The sequence below is a fragment of the Zea mays genome, chromosome 9 (genome assembly GCF_902167145.1).
Source record: "Zea mays cultivar B73 chromosome 9, Zm-B73-REFERENCE-NAM-5.0, whole genome shotgun sequence".
NCBI classification, from domain to species: domain Eukaryota; kingdom Viridiplantae; phylum Streptophyta; class Magnoliopsida; order Poales; family Poaceae; genus Zea; species Zea mays.
Window position 1 is genome coordinate 77505253 of NC_050104.1, and position 24840 is coordinate 77530092.

At 44.2% G+C, this 24840-nt stretch overlaps 3 protein-coding genes across 3 annotated transcripts; all 3 read right to left on the reverse strand.

Moving 5' to 3' along the window:
- Positions 1-520: 520 nt before the first annotated feature.
- On the reverse strand, positions 521-3550 carry LOC118473336 (putative ATP synthase protein YMF19). The gene has a single exon (XM_035962570.1). The coding sequence runs from the start codon at positions 1115-1117 to the stop codon at positions 656-658; it is 462 nt and encodes a 153-aa protein (XP_035818463.1). The 5' UTR covers positions 1118-3550; the 3' UTR covers positions 521-655.
- Positions 3551-6827: 3277 nt separating this feature from the next.
- Positions 6828-12422, reverse strand: LOC118473337 (cytochrome c oxidase subunit 2-like). Its single transcript, XM_035962571.1, has 2 exons — positions 9120-12422; positions 6828-8326 (listed from the first exon to the last, which is right to left on the reverse strand). The coding sequence occupies exons 1-2, from the start codon at positions 10144-10146 to the stop codon at positions 7932-7934; spliced, it is 1422 nt and encodes a 473-aa protein (XP_035818464.1). The 5' UTR covers positions 10147-12422; the 3' UTR covers positions 6828-7931.
- A 5646-nt stretch (positions 12423-18068) lies between these two features.
- Positions 18069-24255, reverse strand: LOC118473338 (ATP synthase protein MI25-like). Its single transcript, XM_035962572.1, has one exon. It carries the CDS (start codon positions 18732-18734, stop codon positions 18069-18071), a length of 666 nt encoding a protein of 221 aa, XP_035818465.1. The 5' UTR covers positions 18735-24255.
- Between the last annotated feature and the right edge of the window lie 585 nt (positions 24256-24840).

Sequence of the window (24840 nt, forward strand, 5' to 3'; positions counted from 1 at the left end):
AACTTCTTTATGTGTTTGATTTCCCTAATTTACTGGTACTCAAATACCTGCCAAGCATTCCCAATCTCAGTTTTTGTCACACAATAAGATCCAATTTGTTTAGACTCGTTAGGTTTGGTCACCCATTACCTTGAGTGAGGCCAAAGGTGTACACCTATTGTCATGAAGATGTGATCATATCCACCGAAAGGTCTTGTTCTAAGCCCAATCCTCTCGTCTTAGGTCCATAAACCAACAATAACGGGAGCTTCTCCTTTTTGGTTGACAACCTATGTTGGTCTGACTAAGCCCACTATCCTAATGGGAGGGTCCCACCTTGTGTCGGGGTAAGGCTCCACCTCATCTTGGGTTAAGGGCGAAGCTTGAAGCCAATTTCTTCACTTTCCGTCTAGGGCTTTGCTTGGCATTGGGCTTCGATATAGCTGGTGCTTTCCTGGTCTTGGATTAAACCTCAGCTCTCCTAATTCCGTCTATAGGTGGTTCAATCTTATAAGTTTAGCTTAGGTACATCGATTCAATCCTGCCCCAGGCGTACCTGAGACAACCCTTTCCTCACCCGAGAATTGCATTTCCGCTTCAGCTTCCGGCGCATCCAACTTTTTCTGGATCTAGGCAAGGATCCTCAGTCCTATAGAAAGAAAAGAATCTAAGTTCATTAGATTATGCTTCCTTGCCCGTGTGGAACATGTGTGAGCATTATGTTTTTCCAACAAGTGATCCGACTGGAAGAAGTGTTATATGAGGACTTCGAGATCAAATAGAGAATCTGTCTCTCCATTCCTCGTGAGCCACTTATTTCTCCGAAATCTGAGATCAGAGTGATTTTCCTCCTTTTTCCCAAATAGTCGACGGTCCATTGGGATACTTCGGATAAACTGGAGTACATATATGAGAGACCGGTGCTAAAACCTTTTCTCGAGATATCTTCCAAATTATTAGGGTCCTTGCTCCGGATCTTGTTCCCCCGGTGCGAAAGCAGTTGGTTCCGTAGTTTGAGAATTCTGCTAATTCCAAGTATTCCATTATTATTATTATAAAAGAGAATATAAAAAGTAAAGAGGAGAAGGCATAACCAGAAGAATTGTGAGAAATAAGTCAATTTATCAAGTTGAGGCATTTCGATTTCCAATCAAACCAACCCTCAAGACAGAAAAAGACTCCCTCCCAAAATAACCAAAAATACTAGTTGCCTTCTAACGCATAGACTAGAGCGTTTGTCCCATCCTTATCTAGTGGGCCAATGACATTACTATTCTACGCGTTTTCTGAGGAGCAACATGAGAGATAGACTTGACACCGACCCACGAAAACGAAACTTTTTAGTCTAGAAAGATTCCCAACCCGATATTGAGATCTGATGACTGAACACTCGTTTGAATAGCTCGAGGTGTCGACGGAGCTAACTTGTGAGACGGAGCTCACTTCTGAGATAGAGCTGTCTTCTTTCTCTTGGTTTCCATCCTTCCGTTACGAGATATCGTTTCGTACAATACTACTCTATGCAATATGCAATTTCTATAAGAGAGCAGAGCTAGCCCACCGCATCCATCCAGCCTGAAAGGATTCACTCAACTGGACTCGCGGCTCTAGGTGATCCCAATGGATCCGTACAGGGTGATTTGAACTGCTCCTCTCGAGAAGATCGACGGATCGGGCGAGCAAGCAGGGAGAGTGCAGTATTGTGCTTGCGCCCTTAAATCAGAGAAATCGACAGGACAGATTTCGAGCCCGAAAAGAGAAAGTATCTCCTCTCCAATGAGAAAGTATCTCTCCAGCGAAAGAATCTCCATCTCCTTCCTTCGGGAAACAAACCTTCCTTCCAGGTAGATAGCATTTCCACAGGAAAGAGAATCCGTATTGATTGACGTATTGAAACAATCAAGTCCGTCAAGATTGACAGGCAAGTGCAAGTCCGTTGACATGACAGGATCAAGTCCGTAGACAGGATCTAGTCCCGATAGGGTTGGTTCAGATCATATAGCTTAGGCTCAAGTAGCAAAGCAAGTCCAGTAGGTTGTTTAGGTTCCGGTCATATACATATAGGTTGAGGTTCCGTTCCGGTCATATAGATGTTTAGGTGGTTCCGGTCATATAGGTCATTCCAGCTATAAGCTATAGAAGCTATAGATAGGAGATGGGGGGGAAAGCCACATTCATTATAGGCTATGCTATGGGAACGAGATCCTTCCTTCTGGGAGCACATGGATCAGTGAGTTCTGGCATGATTGCTAGAACGAACGGAATCTACTCTACTGGCGTGGCGCTGCTGTAATTGTAATCACTGAGATTCCTTCTACCTATGATTTATTTGCTAGTAATAGTTCGAGATGAGATTGGCACTGTCTCAAATCCCAGCACGAATGCTTGGCACTGTAATCCCAAATGCATGGCACTACAGTAATCACTTACTTTCATTCTACCTACGATTTATTTGGTGGGGTGGCATCTATATCAGCTGCTTTCTACTCTCAAGACTCTATGGAATTCCCTATCTTCTTCTCTGGCCAAGGGTGAATCAATCGATTCAATCAAAGCAACCCAAGCATTCAAAAGTATCCGTTTTTAGTTCTTACTTTTGCCTGATCCGGAACCCTAACCCGCCCCAAAGATCACCCATACCCATCAAGAAAAAAGGCGCAACGAAGTGGGTTGTTATCGCGAGAGAGCCCAGCACTGGTTATTATGGTAAGTAGTCGACTTGGGTTGTACCATCGAAAGCAGAAAGCCCCCTAAGCAACGCACCAATCACCATTTCTTTTGCAATTGCATTTCTTTGAGTGCCAGCGAGTAAACGAGTTGGTATGACAAGAGATTCTTCATCATAGATGAGATGGCAGCCCGGCACCGGCACAAATAGACCTGATGGAGCTTGGAAAGATATATCTATGGATTGAGGGCCGGACTAAATCGGAAGGGCTCTCTGTTCTATTTATATTAGTAGTGGTAGACAGACAAATAGGCCCATTTTTGACCTCTTAAACATCCTTACATTGCTGCTTCAGTTGCTACCACTTTCCTAAACAATATTGGGAAGTTGCATGGAGTGCCAGCCACTATTGTATCTGACAGGGACAGGGTGTTCACTAGCTCCTTTTGGAGGGGCAAGCTATTGGACACTAAGTTGCAGTTGAGCTCTGCCTATCACCCTCAGACTGAGGGGCAGACTGAAAGAGTGAATGAATCAGTGTCTTGAGATGTATCTCAGGTGCTCAGTAAGTTCTACTCCAAAACAGTGGGTTAAGTGGTTGCCATTGGCTTGGTACAATTCGGCTCATCACTTCTGCAATCCTCTCCAGTTAAAGCACTCTATGGTATGGCCATGAACCCTCCACTGGAGCAGTGCCTCTCTTGGTTCACTCCACTCATTCAGATGTTCCGGATTTCCAAGTGCCAGGAAAGCACATGCTATTGAGCTGGAGCGGGAAGAGAACTGATTTCTTTCACTACCGACGGACGAGATCTGAAGTACTGAAGTAGTGATGGAATAGAATGGACGGATCGAAGTCGCGAAGGAGCCTGCCCATCTCAGCACCAAGGAAGAGATTGTTCGTTTTTGAATTTGAGCATGCATTTCTTTCAGTTTGTATCAAATCAAATCAAAAGTAGTGCAGATTCACTTTGAGACGGAATAGTCTCGGTAAAGGAAAGAGGCTATTGCTGAGCATCTCTATATTGATCTTCGCTTTTACGGACAACCTTTCTTTCTGTAGGTTTAGCCACCGATCCCGGAACTTTGAAATGTAGCAGCGGTGTTATGATTGCCCATGCAGTTTCGTTTGAGCTGCCGCAAGCAAGTAATTTTGGACGATAGGTTAGGACTTCTCTTATCAAGTTTTGAAGTTTGGACTTCTGTACGAGCTAAACCTGACTCGCTTTCAATCGTAATTTTTCTTACACATCTAAATACCGATGATAGTTCACAGAGAGTGTGGTGAACAATGAATTTACAACGTTGCTACTCTCTTCTTACAGAAAGGAAGCGCACCTTGCCTAGCCTAGCTTGATGGGAAAGAGAAGATATGTTTTAAGCTTTCACTATCTTAAACATGGGAAAAATGTTGACTCATAATCAATGCTATGTTGTCTTCCTAAGCCACCGAAGAGTACAAAGTATAACTCACCAAGTAGCTACCCTGGTTGTTTGTCCAGGAAATGGGGAATCGAATCAATAAATAGGGAACTTAAATTGTCAGGTTAAGGGCGCTAAGCCTTCCAAGCCGTACCCGAGTATAACTGCCCGGAAGGTCGTTGAATTCGACTCTCAAACAGAAGACGATTTTTATGTACGTCTTACTCTTTAGAGTCTTTTTGATTATTGATAATACTTGATGTATGTAATAGTCTTGTTCTGATAGAAAACTCCACTTCTCTTGTTGTTTTTGTTGCAGGAAGCAGGAGAGGAGGCCCCTCTTTAAACATATGCCAGTTACGACGAGGATTGTGAAGAAAGCAATCTAGATGACAACGACAATTATGGTGATGATGAGATCGAATCACTTGTCAGAATACGCGCAATAAGCTGGTAAAAGTAAGATAATTTGGCTCTGCAGGTCGAAGTTGAGGATATGTACGAACCTTGAAAGAAGCCCACTTACCCACTCTTCTTTCCCCACCAAACCAACAAGTATACGGTTGGTGGGCCTCGGTTTCCTATGAGAAACCTACACCAGGAAATATTACCGATCGGAAAATGAATCGAAGAACTGAGGACGTTTCCCATACTCAAAAAACAGCTGCATAAATAAAAACAATATTGTTTTCAATTGGAATTTTCGTAAGGTTCCTTACATCGAAAACAATATTGTTGTATGTCCCGGACATAGTCAAATTCCCCACAACCAAAACAGTATTTTATAGAATATTTTGGCTGCCAGAATAATAATGAAAACGGGCATATCGAACCCCAGGAGCCGGCAAATTGTAAGCACCCCCTGCCGTACGAAACTTCCCTTGACTGCCTCCAGAATATGGGGATCGATAGGAAGAGACCCCTGGGACCCAAACCACATTACTAGAACTAGAAAAATGGGTAAGGCGGCCACCACGAGACGCATGGAGATCAGACAAAGTCTTACCGAAATTGGATTTCCTTTTCGCGTTGTTGAACTAAAAGTTCTTGAAGACGCCTGGGCTTGCTTGGTCAAGCCCAAAGTGAAAGATACGGTGATTCCACATAGCACATATTTCCATCTTTTTCAGCTCTGCTCCCAAAAGAGAAAGGGAGACTTGGATTTTGGTCGGCGTTGGTTTTTCCAAGGTCTTTTGAGAACGTAAACATGAACGGAAGTAGCGTAGGACACCCACACTCGAAGAAATGGATCGATAAGAACAAACCGAACCTACACAGACAGAGAGATATTTACTTTTTTCACATCTGTAACTAAAACTAAAGGGCTGCATTTTCACATTTCTTTAAATGTAAAAAAAGATGTAGAACTGAATAGCGCAGCTGTTTTGGCTCGCAATAAAGCAAGGGTCCTGATCGAGCAAGACTACGTCCTATCTATCTACCTCTCCAAACACAATATCTTGAGTACCTATGATGGTGACTACATCTGCTGGCATGTGATGTTTGGACATAGAATCGAGTCCTTGTGAATGGGCAAAGCCAGGTGCTCTTATTTTACAACGGTAGGGACGATTACTCCCATTACTGACAAGAAAGACACCAAATTCACCTTTAGGTGCTTCAACTGCGGTATAGGTAGAAGGAGCTGGTACGGAAAAACCTTCTGTATAAAGTTCGAAATGGTGAATTGAGGTAGAGTAGACCGATGATCCGGTAGTCATTTGGCCGGCTATGGAAAGAAAAAGCTTGCATCTGCTCCCCCTAAACTATAACAGGTCCCATCTCTCTCCAAACCTAACGTGGTAGTTTCCCATCATAAGGCTTTCCATCTATAGATTGATTGAGCCATTACCCACTAAGGATCCCATTCGTTCAGAACTCAGTTGACTGCTTCTATAGATAAGGCGGAACGTCCTTAGTTCAGCATTATAGCACATAGTCTCCGACGCTACTACAGCGCTTCGCTAACTCGAAGCGCCTCGCTATGATATGAGAATGACGCTTCGCTAACGCTCGGCTAAGTCGTCGAACCCTCGCGCTGACCATTCGCTTTCTCAGTAGCGAAAGCGCTTCTCTTTGCCCCTTAACTTAATCTTAATAAAGTAAGTATTTGGAAAAGAAAGAGATTCTTGGTTTTATTGCTCCCGCTTCCTCATCTGCGCTCGTCAAGCCAACTTTGCTTTTTGGGAGGTGAAAGAGGAAGCGGACATTTCGAAATGACAGCATCGAAGATATCTATATACACAGGAACGCTTATTCCGGACTGCGTTCCGGAAAAAGTAGCCTACTTGACAGAAAGGGCGGGCACTCTCGGCTCGGGGGTAGGCACTCTCGTCTTTCAACCCCACCGTCACTTTGAATTTAGTGGGGCACTGTTTACTTTACTTACAGCCTCTACGAGTTGCAAGTGAATGGGGCCGGTGCGTGTGAACGGAAGGGTTCATCAAGCCATTTTAACCCCTAAACAAAATAGGAAGAGGGGTACTTGACTAATAGGGGGCAATTGCATCGCACCTGACTGTGAGGGACCTCTTGATACCTTATGTTCACTTCCTAACTAGTAGCCGGTTTCCTGTCGCGGAAGCCTTTTCCCAGTGCGCGGAGCCGAAGGTGTTAGTGCTTTCTCATGGGGTCAATAATGCTAATCCCTCTTTTTGTGCCGGGAAGAAGATAAGACCTTCTCTTGGTTTCCCAACCTGTTGCTTCTAAAGGCTGCCCTCTCTCGGCTGGATTAGATCTTCGTTAATCCTTTTTAGGATTTTTTATTTTCGTATACGCTGGCATGAGCGAATAACATTTTTGATTCGTTCTCGCAAGAACGAAATGGATGGTGCTTCAGGTTCAGGGTTCGGCGGGGTGTGGCTTGTGGATGGTTCGGACGCGGCATTTTCCTCCGACTCCGATAAGTTGAGGTACTTTTGCCAACTCTCAGAGGCGGATCCCGAAGCCGACCCAGAAGAATTCATCCAATTTATGAGAGCGGATTCGCTACCGAAGAAGACCCCCAAGAGAGAAAGAATCACCAAGGCGAGACTCCCAGGGCAGCCCATCTTTCTCAAAAAGGAAGAGAGGGTGAGCCCAGAACCCCATTCTTTCAAGAAAGTTAGAATAGAATGAATTCTGTCGAAAAAGAAAGCAGGAAAATAGGAGTAAGCGAGTAGGGTCAACAAGATTCTAAACGAATACGCGAAGGATATTTTTTATATTATTCCAATTATTATTTATTGATTGATTATATAATTTTTTTTAGATCCATATTCATTTTCATTTGCAAATACAAACTCTCTTGCATTTTATTTTTACTTTAGAAGGATAAGGGAACGGAGAAAAAAAGAGCTGGCTTGGCTGGTACATCAAGCATATGACATATTGCTTGTTCGGTGTGGTACACATATCTGTCAATGTCAATCAAGTAAGAAAATTCATTCCCACTGTCTGAGGAAAAGGTGAAGAATTGCAATTTATTGAGCTTGTAAGGCCCGTCCCCGATAAAGGGTATAAATAGGGCTATAAGTAGGCCGTTTGCTATTGCAATAAGGGCTGCTCGCCTTTCCTTTTGACGGCTTGGCTTCCTATCGCTCCTATGTAGTGGTCGGCCTTAAAAGGAGTCTTCCTACCATACCATCATGCATGCCTATGTTATAGTGCGTTAAGCTTCGGCAGAAGCAAGCAAGATGATGAAGCGAAGCTTCGTAGACAAGGCTCGTTCCGTGCTTTACTTACGAGCTCGTGTAGTAAGGCCTCGCCCTACTTCAATAAGGGCTTATGCACTCCACTCGTAAACGAGCGTTAGAGCTTTTTGAGCGAGCGAGCGAAGCCTTCCCTCACCCGAGAATTGCATTTCCGCTTCAGCTTCCCCGGTTTAGTTGGTTTGGAGGATTAATTGATTGGATACCCAATCCGCATAATCTTTCAAAGTCACTGCTTCTACGACGATAGGCGTAAAGGCATGATTAGTTCCACAAATCTCACTGCACTGACCATAGTAAACTCCTTCTCGTTGTACCGAGATGGAGGTAAGATTTGAACGACCAGGTACAGCATCACATTTGACACCTGAGGAAGGTACAGCCCAACTATGAGGTACATCAGCGGGTGTTACAATCATACGTAGATGAGTTTTGGCTGGTACAACCACTCTATTGTCAACTTCTAATAAACGTGATTGACCCAATTCTGGATCATCTTCTGGAATCGTATAACTGTCAAAAGTGAGTGACTGTTCATCGGAACTGTTATAGTCCGAATACTCATAAGGTTGGGTCGACGCCCGCCTCCCCCCAAACTTGACTTGCAAGTTTCCCCGCAAAAAGCTCTCCACGCCTACTCTTATTTTTAAAGAGCGCTATTCTTCTTTAGTTAGGTAGTTCTCCCCCCTCTTGAGTCACCCTTATCTAAAAAAAAGGACGGAGTCTATCTAGATCATAGGATCACTGTATTCAGAGGTCAATTCTCTTTCTTTGACCTCCCACCGTTCACGACATCCCTTGCTTCTCGCAAGAACGGCTCCTCGGTGGAGGAGTAGAAGCGCTGGTCCCCTTCGGCCAAGTGCTTGTGCGTGCTCTTACCTACCGTAGGACCTCCGTCCCCGAAGCGAAGAAGGAGGAGCAGGAACAACAGGTTGTCCTCTCTTGGCCCAGTAGTTCCGCAACTACTACCGTGGTTGTTGCCAACGGGGATCCCCCATTCCGAAAGGTAACGGGGCCGGCCCTTAGGTCCAAAGTTGTATGCCACTGCTGTGGTGCCGATAGATTCACTACTGAAGCCCCGTTATCGGACATTGCGGGCTTAGCATCTATTTTTCGTATATCGCTCCACCACACCGAGAAGAGGTATGTGTACCTCCAGCAATAACAAGAATGGAACCATAGGCTCCTATGCTGGGAGCATTTCGGGGTATAGGTCTAACCACCTCAACTCCCCGTTTCTGGCATGCTATAGTTCTTTTAGTCTCTCGACGACGGGAATGGGAGATGACCGGTAAGCCAGATGCTTCGCGAACCACCGGTACATTTCGTTGCACTTAAATCACCCTCGTTAAGAGGCGCACTCCGATACCATTGATGTCCAATAGCTTTGATAGTAATGGCTGGATCTACTAATACCCCGTCCATTGAGTATAACAGAGCAAACGATGGTATAGCAATGAACAATGGAATGACACTAGGAAAAATGGTCCGAATAATTTCGATAGTAGTTCCATGAACAATCCTTTGCGGGATTGGATTAGTTTGCTCGTTGAAATGCCATAAAGCGCGAACCAACATCCGTGATACGAAAACCAAAATCAGAATGAGGAAGAAAAAGATATCGTGATGTAAGTCAATGATTCCTTGCATCATAGGTGTTGCTGCGTCTTGAGATCCTAATTGCCATGGTTCCGCAGCATCACAAAGAGCGATTGTGAGGAATCGACATTCTAATGAACGAAGAATCATTGGCAGCACCAGAAGTAGGACCAAACCGAGAGTGAGTAGCATAGACAAGGATAGATTTGTGAATGAGACATAGTACTCACCAATATTCAGATCCAGAATTGGGTGAATTCCAAATTGATATTGATCCAACGGGCTGTTGAGATTAGGTAGGTTACCAAAATACCCTCTGCCTTGTTGGGCAATCAAGTAGTCCCAGTTGCCCTCGGCAGACATTCGGGCGTGCAGATCTTGTATTCTCTGACCAAAACAACTACGTCCCTGAGGTGTGTGAATCTCCTCGAGTAAGGAGCGCCAAAAAGCGTCGTAGTCCGCAATCGCACTCTCACGCCGGATACCAGAGAATAGATTCACACGGAAAGCGCTTATTTCCTGTACTGACGGGAGATTCAGGTTCCTCTCACGCAAGATACCTTCCATTTCTCTAAATAAGGGGAGGGCTCGGAGTACCCTATGCACATCCTCCACCGATTCCGATTCTCGATTTAGTGGGATTCCAGGCATCCCACGAGTTGCAATCATAATGGGTTTACTACTTGATAATAGCATTTTTCTATCCGTTAATAAAAATATCATCGTACTTGACAATTCCATCTTTTTCAGCTCTGCTCCCAAAAGAGAAAGGAGACTAGACTGATCCATTCTTGACGAATCGTCGGCGTTGGTTTTTCCAACGAAACGAAAAAAAGAACATTCGAACAAATAGACTTGATTCCATGACAAGCAAAAATGCTAGCTTCCCAGTACAGTAACGCATACACTATAGACTTTATTCTCCCGTGCTCTACCCAACGAAAGCCATAGTATAGTAACGAAAGCCATAGTATAGTTGAGAACAGGAGCGGGAGACTGAACACCGACACAATGTCGATTTGACAGATCATCGCCATCTCTTTTGATGTAACGAGCACTCTTTCACGAACTTCTCGGACAAAACGCAATGCTCGTTTCGCATACACTAGAGCGTTTGTCCCATCCTTATCTAGTGGGCCAATGAGATTACTATTACTATTACTATTACTATTACTATTACTATATACTATACGCATTTTCTGAGGAGCAACATGAGACTTGATTTCCTCCATCTCTGAATACGAGTTCAGCTCCGGCACCTATTGATTTAGCTCCTTCTAACATTATATATAATATATATCTATCTATTATCGCGTGTATACTTTCTTTACTTTGTATCTGTGCTATTTCGGTTTTCGTCGGCTACCTGACTTTGATTTTTCTCTTTCGAGCCGAGAAAAAAGAAAGATTTTAAAGCCAGGGTCCCATAACTTTATAAAATAAGAAAAATCCATTTTTCCTATATAGAGATGATATCGCGCTTGCGGCTCTTTCCCCGATTTATCGTTGATTCCTTTTCTTTTTTTCGCCTATGCCAACTGAGCTAACTAACTTGCTGTTTTTTACTTGTTTGGTATCTAGAAATGCCAATTCAGTGAAACATACCAGAATATCGTACTAGATAGAGACTGGGCTCGTCCTGTATCAAGTACTATCTGCCTTTCCATGGCCTTGAGCGGACCTTTACTCAGCTCCTGCTAGAAGGGCTTACGACGAATAAGATTGTTGGAATGGCTTTAAGTGTGCCGGGCTTGCCCCTATTCCAGTACTATATAGATAGCCTCGCCTCGATGGATCGTTGATTCCTCAATCATGGCATGCACAATACGCCAGAGAACCTAAATCATCACATCATTGTAATACGCATTTTCTTGTAAGTTAAGGGAATAGGCCCTGCCCTGGAAATCCATCTCGATCGAAAGCAAGTGAGCTTGTCGGTTGAGTCGTCATAGATAGTGGTTTCCTCAAGTCAAGCAAGCCCTAGAAACTCGATCCCACAGGGGAGGGGATATTCATTTGAGTTGCCGGTGCCGATCTACGCTTTCCAGGTAGTGAGCCTGCTTCATGACTCGATCTATATTTGATTTGCCGAAGATAGTGGTCTCCTTTTGAAGAAGTCGATTTTTCTCTTGCTTTTCCACCGGGCCGGTGCTCCCCTCTGTTAGGAAAGCTGGAAAGGTCTCTGGTTTGTGAGTGACAAAGGTTTCATTCATCTTACTGCCGTTTATTGGATCGAGAATAGAAACGATTGCTTGATGGCTGGTTGAACCATCCTTGCCAATGAGGTGGAGTGGCCAGTGCATCCCATGATATGAGTGACTGCTGGGCACCCTTCCCGCTACTTCTCTTTCCTCGGTAAGCGGATTTCCGTGGAGTTTGCTCCGCTCTAAAGAAGGGTTACCAGAATAGAAATAGGGGAAGGATAGGCCTCATCAATTAGCATTCTATTGAGTCATTGTTTAGCAATCTCGCAGTCATTGAGACAAAGACTTAGCACAGGAGAGGGATCACTGGAGCTATGGCACTTTTTAGCCAGTCTGGCTGAAAGCAGCCTAAGTCCAGGCAATGCAATTCCGGTGGGACGTGCCCAAAGTGGCTTTTGCCAGAAGAAGCGGTTTTGCGGGATGGGGAAAAAAGGCATTTCAGTACATTGTTCGTCGAAGGAATAGAATAAAATAAAGGTATGCTCTCCTGAAAGGAGAAGGAATTCAGGCTAGCCCCCCTGCTCTATCGTCAGTCGTTCTCACTCCTTCGTCCATCATACTCCCCGCGCCGCACTCCCCAAACTCTATAGGTTGCGTTAGCAATACGAGCGAATTGGCGGTTTCGAGCGTGTAGCAATGCGAGATAGAAGATTGAGCTTGCATGCAATAGCTATGGGTAAGTGCGCCGTAGGCACGAGTGAAGGGAACTAGTAGCCTTATCACGTCAGGTAGCTAGCTAACCGAAGGAGATATATGCCGTTTCGCCACAACAACGCCTATCGGCCAAGACCACTTGAAGATGGAGAGTCAAGTCTATCTCGCCATGAAAAGTGAAGTGAAAGTAAAGTAGTAACAGGATTTCCATTGAAATACTATTATTTCCGATCTGCTTCATCCTCAACCAAACAAGACAGCGGATTCTCATTTATCATAGGTAAGATCAAAGAAGAAGAAGTCGGTTCTAGTCCCTTTGTTAGCCCGAATTGTTGCTATCTCTTTCTGTCGAAGGGAATGCAAACAAAGCGCATCATCCTAGTACGAGATCATCATCCCCGTAGGAGATTCCGGAGCTTTGCACATCCATCAGTCACGTGGACCATACGCACTGGTGCTTTTGCTCAGCTCTGTCGATACCTCGAGCTTCTATTTCTTCTGTTAAGGGAGATGATGTAAATGTCTTAGTTTTCCCGGTAATCCACAATCCATTGTCAAAAGCGAATTGTGAAATATCTACGCCTAAATGATCAGAGACTTAAGTTGCCTCCGTCTAAGGAACCCCTGGATAAGCTTCCTAGATCCTCGCTTATCGTTCACGATGCCATAAACCTTGGTTAGCTCTTCAGAAGCAAGGTATGCCAATTAGTTCAGATGGTGTTCTACCGCCCAGCCCACTTCTTCCATATTTGAAAGCCTTGTCTTCCTATTGATTCCACTCCAATAAATCTATTGCACACCCAGTGGTGAGGTCGGTGATAACCCAGTATTAAAGAGCGGATTCAGCGACTTGTTACACAAATCATTGTAAAGTACAGAGAAAAAGGAGATCTAAATTGGTCAATTTCAAACTCCCGCCACATCCGGGCGAAAGGAGTGGCAGATAAATCGAGAATCCAATTTCGAATGAGCAGAGGAAAGGTGTTTTCCCTCGTTTCTCGCTTTGATTGGCTCGTGGGTGGATAGAAAAGAGATTCTTGGCTGCGCATGTCAGTTGACCATGTTCCAGAAATCGATCCAACCAAGGAAAAAGATACAGACGGATCTTGCTTCTTATGTGCTGCCCTGGTAAAGACCCGTAAGTGGAATCAATAATAATCCTTTCTAGTGGGACTATGCTGGGTTTCTTATGTTAGGAAAAAGAGGGTTCCAAAATCCTTTAAACAAATCCGACACTTGCTGCGGGAACTTCATTGTGGGCAGTTCCCCACAGAAGATGACCTGGCACTTATCGAGATGTTGTGGACGTATCACCATAGTTCTTAGCTGTCCGTATTGGCGGTTAGTAAGTAGTTTGGTTTCTAGGAGGAAATTGGTTCCATTTCTCTTGCATCCATAAGTAACAAAGATCCTCTTTAGGAATTTCTTGCGGCAGGGTTGTTAGCTTGGCTTGAGTATTGCAAGGATGGATTCGAGAATGGTGTTTTCAGAACGACGCTTGTCCGCCTGCTTGTGAGTCAGTTCTGCCACTCTTTCCTGCTGAAGCAAGAATCCGAGGCATGACTAGACCACTCTTCGATGAGATAGTCAAGACCCTGGTAAGCGTTAAGAAAGAGAGGCCATAGGCACAGTCTCCCCTTGGGAAAAAGGGAAACCCGGCTCCATTTTCTCTAAAAACTTCTATCTGGCCACCTGAATAAGTTGATCAAACTCTTGGCATACAGATTTGAATTCTAGTTGGTATCGGCCTGTCATACTCATCCTCCCCTCGCCCATGAAGTATGATATCCGTTGTAGTGCTTCCAATAGCAGAGCCGTGGATCCGACAACCTTGTCTACTGTAAGGCTGGGGATGTGAGTCTATGCGTTCTCCACTCCATTCTATTGATGCTTCTTATTAGCTAGATCGGGCCCAATTGACAGACAGGTTCTGCCCTCCGAGCACTAAATCCCTTCATCTTGCACTGGATAAGGGAATCTAGTATTGAGAAAGAATGGTACTTCTTTTTTACGTCGTTTATAGACGGAGGAATGGATACGAGTAGCAACATCGGGAGATGGAAGCTGACACAGGCAAGACAAAACATGAGTCTTCATAAGCTAGAGCTTCCGACCTTTACTATTTACATCAGCTCAACCTTCTTGCCCATTTGCTTTAGCGGTTTGATTGGCGGGTTTTCGGCCTTGCGTAGATGGTTTGCTTGGGCTCTAGGGTCATTCCCTTCTCAAGGCTGGCAAAGTAGGTTCTTTATTACTCGAAAGCCGTTGCACTTTCGTTTCTTATCTCGGCACAGTAGAACTGTGCAGCCGTTTTATCGCTTGCTACAAGTAAAAAGTCTGTCTGACTCGTTACATATAGCTCTACTGGGGGAGTAGAACAGAGTGAGTATTCCGTTCGTTTATTCCGCTCGTTCCTACTTTCACCAACCGTCCCCTACTCCATCCCTCTGCTTGGCTCTAGCCTTGCCCGGACCTCCACCTTCGCCCCCTGAGTTGCGTTCTTTGTCTCGTCCATCTGAGGCCGACGGCTAGGAAAGCATACCCTGATTGGATCGACCGAGTTCCTCAGTTTCCAAGGTGCCAGAGTTTGTTCTCTTTTCCGGTGAGGAGAATAAGTCGATCGACTATTGAGCATATAGCTCGGTTCTCGGTCCAGTGCGGGGAAGCTAGGTCCAAGGACTGCCTCAAGCTTTGGCTCTTTGCCAACTCTCTTACTAAATCGGCCTTCCCCTGGTATATGAGCATCTCTCCAAACTCTATTAACAGTTGGTACGATCTGGAAAGCAAGTTCCATGAGCTATTCTATAGGACAGACCCAGACATTTGCCAATTTGGCAAGATTGACTCAGCTCCAACGGTCGAATCGCGAGGTTTAGGAAGCACTACGGGTTAGTGACTCGTTAACACTCCCCGTTCCGTGGGCTCAATAACTCGATGCTGATGAAACTCCTTTAGCGACTCGGTTCCTATTACAGACAGGTGGCAGCTTCCCATGCAAAGCAACATCGTTCCGTTTTTTCAATAACCGTTTATACGCCTGGGGGGAAGGTCTAGAGATTTCTACCTCGATTTTACGGTATCCGCTTTAGGTGGTAACCATATGGACTCAAGACCTCTTGTCTTGGGTTGAGAGGGCCTTGGATTGCTCTTGGCAAGGAACTTTCTCTCTTAAAGATGGTCTTCCATGCCAGGCTCTTCAATAGGTTGAGTGACCATCTCGAAGGGGGAGTATACCGGGGAAAGGTTATGTAATAGAGGCGAGAGTGAGCCCCCGAAGAGTGCTTTTCTATTATTCCCGTGACTCGCTACGTATTCCTTTCACTGGAAAAGCTCCATCGCTCCTAATACTAGGACAAGGCTCTCTTATGGCTCGCTTCGGATAGCCTTGTGGCATAGATAGCGGCATAGAAGCCTACTCTTTATGAAGAAATTCAACCAACCCATCTGACCTTTGAGTAGATCAGAGTCTTGTATTTTATATTTGTTCCCATGATTTGTAACAAACCTGCTAATTGGCATAAGAAGGGTGCTCTGGCAGATACAGCCATGATGTATACTTTAGCTTGATCATACATAGGTGTGGCTACCTATCTCACCCTGCCCTTCTGAATAAAGACTACTATCGTCACGGGGACTTGTTGGCGCAAAAGAGGGCGTATCGGTATCTATCTCTCTTAAGCCAAGTGGAATAGTTAGACTTCTCTGATAGAAAACAGAGGATTTTTTTCAACGGGATGGCTTGACTAAACCAATGGGCCTGCCTGAGTAGAAGTTCCCTTTCATTTATGAATGCCGTTATCAAGCGAAGCGCTTTTCCGGTATAGATATAAAAGATGGGCCTAGAGCTGGTGGTGGTGAGTATGACTAATCGAGCTCCTCAATTGCCGAATTCTTGATTCGGTGGGAACCTTACCGCTGCGCGCCTTAACCATCGATTTATGTACATCAAGCAGATTAATAAGAAAGTACTTCTAACTACTTCCTCAGGCAAGAAAGTAACCCTGCGCTTTCTTCATCGAGCCTACCTTTGCGTAGAGTTGTGAGCCTAGTAGTCAACCATCTTGGGTTCTGTGGGGAAGGAAGTCCAATTCAATCATCAGGTAGTAGAAGAAAAGAAGCTTGCTAGCGAGGGAATAAACTTCTTTCTCTTCTGTCTCAACGTAAGGTGGATGATGTCGGGTACCTTCTTCTATCTACCCATAGGGCTCACAAATATGTGAAAGCTATGAAAGCTACTTTACCGAGTTCCCCGATTCTAATTCCAACTTTGACCTACAAACATACTTCCCTGCCAGCAAATCCTAAAAATATCACTTTACCAAATGGAAGAAGGGCAAGGAACCTCTTAGTACCAAGCGGGCTACCAACCAATTAGTTGATTTCTTTCCTAGCCATTTAAATGAAATTAGTTGATACTCCCGAATCAGTGTTTCTATCTCACTTGTGTGATTAGACTTGCCTGAACGAAGACCAAGGATGACAAATGCCCTTTCCTTTGGCGGGGCAAAGAAAGCTTTCAACGGAGGTTGCTCAAATCGCTAATGTGGGAAAGATATTTCTACTTCCCATCGTTCAAAACTGGACAACGGGGTCTAAGAATTTGTCGACGAAGAAGCTTTTCAAGTAGAAGTAGGCTGGAATCAAAGTCTCAGGTTCCATGGAATGGCTTTGTTCCCCCGAAGGCCAAGCCTATTAGAAAATAAAGACTTAAGTCGGTTTGCGAACCCCAAACAAGAAATGCTCAGATTCCAGTTACAGGCCCGAGTGTGATAAGCCTTACGAAGGCTGTGCTATATGGGGAGGGCTTTGAAGCATTAAGTCATCGTTCAAAAGTATTAAAGGAATGGCCATAGGCTGATAAGCCAATCTACACCTAGGATCATGGCATCTCCCCTCCAACTTTCTCACTTTTGACCTTCTAACTTGGCATCGCATCTCGTGTCAGTCACTATTATTGTGAACCATAGTCCACTTGACGACTTTACCCCACCGGGTTGTTTTGGCTAATTTCAGGGCCCCCGGGTTTACAAATAACTATACAACTATTCAAACTGGACCACTATCCAAGAGAACACAGATAGGTATTAGGTCACGGCCTCTTCATTTCATTGCTTTGACTGACCTCCTTCCTTGGGTAGGAGTAAACATAGTGATGATGGCTTCTTTCTTATATATGCTTCTTCAGTTTATTGAGCATACACTTCTTCGCTACGCGCCTTTTCCCATAAGATCTGAACTGAAGCCAATGCCGATTCTTTAAGATCAAATAAAGGCAATTCAATTGTTTTTCAACTCTTCGTAGATCAAAACAAGTGTTCAGTCCCTCTCTGATTTTTATTACGTAAAGTAAAGAATGGCACCATGAAAGAAGCCCCATACCCACTCTTCTTTCCCCACCAAACCATAAATCAAGTATACGGTTGGTGGGCCTCGGTATCTCTTTTCCTATGAGATCCATCCCTACACCAAGAAATATGACTTTTTATGCATCGCCCTACTCATCGCTTATAAAGCGGGTAAAAGCCGCGGCTTCGGAAAACTGGCATCATAAGTTGGAGGACTTTATTGACGTTAGAAACGCTCAAGGAGCAAATTACAGATAAGCTCCAGGGTTGTTTCAACGTCTATTGTAATACTCCTCCGGGCGTGAATTGGAAGGGCCAAGGGTTTACAATGAAACAAATTGCGTATAATTTGCACGGCGATACGAACAGTATAGAATTTCTGCACTCCTTATATGCAGACTTAGTTAGTCAAGGGAAGGGGTGCATAGCCAATACTTCCTTCTCAGAAGTGGATTCGAACCCCCAACACCGTGGTTCGTAGCCACGTGCTCTAATCCTCTGAGCTGAGCTACAGGCCCACCCCGTCTCCACAGGATCTCTTCCCAGGGATACCCCCCACCCTCACCTTTCTGAGGACTATAAAGCCTTCTCGAATTAGGTCTCTGGGTTCTAATAAGAAGGCCTCTCGAATTTGTTCTACGGTAGAAGCTTCTACCAAAGTTGTAGACCCGGATACTAATCTTTCACTCACTGAAAAGTGAAAACCTGTGACTATATCGTCCTGAAGACGGATGCGACGGGAAGAAGTGGCATTTAGAAGTGTTGCTGACTTGACATTTAGGTTTCGGCATAACAAAGCTTGCACTGTCTTTTCGCACTTAGGCGCACAGCGTGCCGCTGGTAATGATTCTACTACTTTTACGGTGCTGCAAATTCGCAAGCTGATCCGTAGATTAAGTAATCGTTGTTGTTCATTGGATTCCTCCAGAATGACTTCGTTAGGATTGAAGAATTGCTGCAATGATTCCTGAATAGACTCGATTCTCCCGTCGAGAGTTTCTTTGAAAGTCTTACCTAAACTCTTCCGACTTAATATGAGAAAGCCTATAAAACAACGAGCTACTATCATTTCTTCATTATAGATTGAGATCTTCTTCGGACTTGATGCACAAATAGATGGAATAGCAGCAAATAGCATATTTATACCCTTCATATCCATTCCACTAAATCTCATTGTGACTCTCCACTTTTATGATGAAGCTCCGCTCCAAGAGAAAGGGAGACTTTTTTTGTGGTTGGTTTTTCCAAAAAAAGAACATTCGAACAAATAGACTTGATTCCATGACAAGCAAAAATGCTAGCTTCCCAGTAACTGTAACGCATACACTGGAGCGTTTGTCCCATTGACGAAGGCCAATGAAACTATTCTACTAATTTTCTGAGGAGCAACTTGACATTTCTTCATGCAGCTCAAAAGCTCTAGCGGAATCGCCGCAGCATCCTGATATTTTCATATTCTATATGTGACCACATCAGGGATTAACCCTGGATCTCTTAGCCCACTGAAGATTTCCTCAGCTGAAGATATGCGTCCTTGCCCACAAATTCAATAAGCGAATTGAAAGATAGGACAGTTGGATCAACTCGGAAATCTCCTCACCTCAAATGAGTTCCTTATCACTGCATCAGATGCCACGCATGAGATTGTCCTTACCAATATCTTTACGCGCACCCAGCTTTGGTTACCCACACCACCAATGCAACTAATTTCTGATCCCAACTTCATTCCTTTTATTTATCCGCGTTATATCATTCGGGTAATCTTATCTCCACCTTCGTCAGAAGGCTTTGAAGTCGTGTTCCAACTGAACGGACCCACATTCGGATATTGCAAAGTACACGGCAATGCTTGGGCTGGCTACTAATTCAAGGATGATGAGTAGGATATTCACTCCATGCTCTTAGGGAGTTCTTTATGCTGTGCGGTTACCGCCTTGCCACTATAGATCTCGTTCCTGAGATGAAATTCACTGTTCTCAGTGTAGACTATGACACTGCCCCATAATGACCAAGGGATGAAACCGGCTTTTACATAACTCAGCAGTTCCTTTGTGTACTTGCAGACGCTGGTGACGATCTGTTGTTAGTTCTCATGAGCACAGAAACTGATAAAGTAATAATTTACCGCGGGGTTATAAAATGGGTGAAGCCCTCAAGCCTGGGATTCAGTGGAAGAAGTGAAATCAGTTCTCGCTTTGAGACTTCCAGATTGCACCGCAAGTAACGATGGAATGCAAGAAAGAAGACTCAGGAATGAAATCAATCAAACCTCCTACTCATACTACCCCCTCTTCCCGATAAGCCCTGTCTTCTTCTTCGCCATCGACTTTAACACGTAGTCCTGCCCGTGTGAAAGCTGTCAACACACCCCGCTCACTACGACGGTTCGACAACCCTACTACCATTCCCGTAAGGTGGGCGGGCTTCATGTAAGGTGGCCCTCTTCCGTATTGATAACGTAGATTTGAAGCACCTAGAAGGAGGAAAGTCATGAAGTCATCAGTAGGAGTAGTGAAAGCAATACGAATCAATGAATTGAGGGCAGTCGAAGCAGACAGTAAATTACTTGAAATAAAGATAAATAAGTGCTCGAGCAATTGATTATTAAGTAAGTAGGCGGCGTAGAAGGGGCGGTTCTACTTAAATGAAATGAATGGCTCGTTCATAAATCCACTCGCTTGGCAGCAGTCCATTCCTACCGTACTCCGGCTATTCTATCTGTCTGTGTATCACGTAGAGCACGTACTATGAATCCAAGTTCCCTAGTGTCAGACTCAACTCAGTCTGGTAGTGTCCCTGGTCCTATCGAAGCAGCTACTTCATCCCTGGTGTAAGGGCTTGTAGCTTTCAATGTGTTCTTTCTTGCAGTAAAGTAAGGAACGATTGATCTCTCTTTTTTGAGGGACCATAGGCCTTAGGCTTAGTCCTAGAAGGTTGAATGCTTTCGCTACGCCCCGCATAATGAAACCTATGTCTTAGAATTTTGAATTCGCTTATATAAGCAATTATAAGATCCTTCCTCTATCTCATAGTCAAGTACGGAGTAGGAATCAATAACAATTGAATAAGACATAATTATTGCTGCATGCATGTTCACCTAAAGCATTTCTTACCACTTAAGTGAACGAGGGGGATATCAGTATTTTGACTGACGGCTGTTGTCTAATTATTGAAATAGAAACACTCCCTTCCAAATGCTATTGCCATTCTCCATTCCGGTCTGTAGCAACGTACTTAGCGCACTAGTTCAATTTTTTGATTCACTCTTCGCATTGATAAATCAAACAAACTATGACAAATTAAAGGAGAGGGAGGGCACTCTAACCAGGCTATATTTTCACTGCTTCATGGATTTTCGTTATTGGGTCTCACCCCGGGAGAGATTTTCTGCATCAGCGATCATGCCCCCCTTATTCTAGCGGAGGAACAGCTTCATCAGATTCATTCCCTTGCTAATCCGCCTTCAAGTACAGGAAAGGCTCCTGAATTGCTACCTAATAATAGATGACTTCATTTTACGGAATACCTGCAACGAGGTTAAGGCGTTAACAAAGAGAGGCCATAGATAGGCACAGTCTTCCCATCCCATACTGGGAGTCAACAGCTTAGATGAAATCCAAAGGCTTCTTATTATTCACCGCTAGGATCTCTACCCGTTATCCAGGATGGGCAAATGAATGGACTCTCCCTCCCCTCAATAATAGTCGTATCAAGAGACAGAGGTGAGTTAGCAATTTCAGATAGCTCGGTTGCGGGTACAGTTGCACTGAATACTCCTCTGCTTCCCCAAGGGAATCGAGTGGATTAAAGCACTCCACTCCGTAGTACAAAGAAATTCACAGCACTGATTTGTGACAGTACCATGCTAGCACAGTGAATTTTGTGCTTCCATTCTAATCTAATTACAGAAGAAATGATGCTGGAAGAAATGAGCTTTTCTGCTGTAGTTTATTGAACTAAGGCACTCTGCACATAAGTCACACCTAACCGGCTATATGTTTCTTGATCGCCGATATCTCCTCCCCACCCAGCATTTGCTAGCTTGCCAAGCTTCCCTCACGAGACTGTGAAAAGCATATAGGAAGGCAGAACAAAGACAGGTGGGACCTCAATGATGAGTATGCTTGCTTCGCCTCCACTGCAAGACAATAGCTTGGGCCATAGCCAATAACCAGTTTCCATCCTAGCTTTTCGCGACAATCCATGATATCTTGCTGAATGCATTGCTTCGGATCTCTATGCTCTGCTACAGTGCTCTTCCGTCCATTCGATTCTTTTCCTGCCAGTCAGACCCCCCATTTCATGTAGTCAAGGACTCAAGTGAGTTAGTTCTAGGTGGGCCGCCCCAAGAGAACCATTCGCAGCAACGATGGTCATATAGGATTTCCGGTACCAAAGGTGACATCGGCGACTGAAGAAAGACTATTTAGCAAAGGATTGACGGGGCTAGTCTACAGAACAGATTCAGACCCAATGAGGTATAATTCATAGAATAAAAGAGCTTTGATTGTCTTGCCTATGAAACAACCTAGGATTCTCTTTTCATTTGATGTCATAGACTCTACTCGAGCCAGGAATCGATTTGTAATTTCAGTGAAGTTCAAAGCTGTATTGTATGGAGAAATGGTGAATTCCCAGTGGTAAGCCCAAGTTATGATAAATAGAAAATCAATGCGCTGGTTTATTCCAATATTTAAGACGTGGATGAGGGCGCGCGAATATCGAAAGTTCTTCGAGGGAAGAGTTCGGAGAACAACAACATGCTTTCTTTGAAAATCCAAAAGCCCATATATATCATATCTTCTTTGCATTTAGATCGCTGTGTGTTTCGCGTGTGGCAGGGTTGGGGTTCATTGGCATCATGACTCCCTTTTTGGATAGGGGAATAAGAGAATTTCCAGGTCGTAGTGAGACTGCATCGTTCGGAGACGCATGTTCCTCTATTTCTTCTAATCTAAAGAGGTCATTCATTAGTGTGGCGTGGGTTCTCCCAATCATTAGAAGAAGAATCCAACAATGTATGTTCAAAAGGGGGCTGGGATTAGGTCTCATTTAAGACAGATCCTTAAACAGATATGGCTATAACCCTTCCTTAGACTTAGAGTGACTTGAGTGAAAGTGATAGCTTCTCCTACTTTCGAAACAGAACGACTAGGTGGAGTATATTGCCTATCTTTTGTGTATTCTCCCGCATATCGATTTCATGATTGTCGTCTACTTCCCTCTCCTGACTTGATTCTCTAATGCGAGTATGGCGCTTCTCTCTCCCGTCCGGTCTACCTTATTTTAGCGCATCCTCTCTCTCCCCTTCTTGGCTCTTTCGAGTTGCGACTCTTCTCCAAAAAACCCAAGGATATGCAATTCCCATTATGTGTGAGCATGCGTCCTTCATAGAGATAATTAGGTGGTTTGGCAATCAGTAAATTCTCATTCGGATGAGGAAGATGACTTGTTCGGAGGAAGGAAAAGAAAGAGAAAAAGGGTTTTTCTTAAAAGAGAAAGTCTGGCACATGCATATGCATAAGAAAAGCGGGGCTATTCTCTAGAATGCCTATTCCGTCCTGTTCTGCAAATCGATTTCTCAAATCTCCCCCGCTACTTTAATCCGATGCTTGACCTGCTTCCTGAAACGAAAGACTGCTCCACGAACATCTCAACAAAGCTTGCCCAAAGGACGAGAACCCCTTGACTGGCACTGCTGACCTTCCACCGGCGTATCCACGAACAGAAGCTGCTGTTGGTACCTTGCAATCGTATCCCGGCACCTTGACTGTCCTATCTGCTTGCCAAATAGAACTTTCCGATGGCCAACTCCAATTATTTTATTGAGTTCGCACCTCCAACCTCACCGGAATCAGTGGTAGCTGCTCCAAAGTAGTTCTGAAAGCGAAAGAAGAATCGGCTTCTGTGTCAGGGTCATCTAGAGAGTCGAAAGTAGAGTTTCAAGCAAGAGTGCGGCGCGAACCGGCAGATCTTATGAGATGAGAATCGAAGAATTTCATAGTTAGTGGGGCCAGGAAAACATTCCTTGTAATAGGTTACCCGAAGTAGAAGTGCCAGCTAGAATAGAAATCACTCGTATAATATAAGAGTTCTGTTCTCACTTCCTGATACGACCGATACGAAAGAAAGCATCTTCGTCAGAAACCCCGTTTGGATGATAGCTGATTTGACCTCGAGAGAAAGGGGGAAGATTTGATCCATTTGAAAGCCAGCGCAGCGCTATCTCAGTGAATGGGATTCGCTTAGGCAAATAGGCTCCTCAATCCATTACGAAGCCAGCAAAGAAAACGCTATTGGAGAGTTCCAAAGCAATCCAATTCTCACTTCTGCTGCTCTGCAGCTTACCTAAGAGTTCTCACGCCTAGTGAAGATCGGAATCGGAAAGGGAAGAACGTTATTCTATGTTCCAGGCAGAACGTCTGTAGATGCTAGGTCAATTCCAGAGCCAGAGATAGAAAGACAGCTTGATTCGAACCAACCAATAGCCTGCCTCTACTCACTGTTGACAAAGGAGGAAGGTTTTCCCTCGGTCCAGTAGATTGCCGTAGTCAAAAGTCCATCTCGCTATATGGCAAAAGTCGTGTTTTTCTATTTCCCTTGACAAGAATCCAGGCAGTAATCACATCATTAGCATTGATCTACGCATTTCGAGAAAATAAGACGGGGCTACTTCACTTCCTAATTAATAAAGTAGGAGCGAGTACAGAGGTACTAGACCGTGATTCTGGTCTTGATGCGGACACACCTGTCGACAACAGAGAAGGGATTCAATTGAGAGCGGATAGCAAGATCGAATGAATGGATACTCTGAGATAGAACGATAAAAAGAAAATTTGATTAATCCTACAAAAGCCTTACAAGGCAGGTAAACTTTATGCAGTATCTGCTACAAAAAGAAGGTTAGAGAACAGGTTCCATCTACTTTATCCGCTTTTGGGCATGAAGAACATGCTTCTTTCTCAATTTATAGGAATCGTTAACCTTTTCATTGGATTGGTTTTTTTATGCAGTAGAGAAGCCGTTTCCTTTGAACTTGCTTGGTCCATCGGACAGATATAGACATGGAGAAGCTTTTCAATGTAAATCTTTCACTACTTTGTTTGGACCTTGCTTCTTCACTTAATGCTTGCTTTCCGTCTTGCCTTTGCTGGGCCTACGATAGGCTGTACTCCAATACGAAATAAGATTGTACATGAAGGTTGGTGAAAAGCAAAAGAAGCAATTGGTTCTCAAATGCCGTGACGTCACCTAGCTTTATTCTAAATTTATCATTCTAT

Coding starts and splice junctions, on each gene's coding strand:
- LOC118473336 (XM_035962570.1), bottom strand. CDS start 1,117: ATGCCTCAACTTGATAAATTGACTTATTTCTCACAATTCTTCTGGTTA.
- LOC118473337 (XM_035962571.1), bottom strand. CDS start 10,146: ATGGATCAGTCTAGTCTCCTTTCTCTTTTGGGAGCAGAGCTGAAAAAG. Junction 8,327..9,119: donor TGGACATCAATGGTATCGGA/GTGCGCCTCTTA, acceptor CGTCGACCCAAC/CTTATGAGTATTCGGACTAT.
- LOC118473338 (XM_035962572.1), bottom strand. CDS start 18,734: ATGAGATTTAGTGGAATGGATATGAAGGGTATAAATATGCTATTTGCT.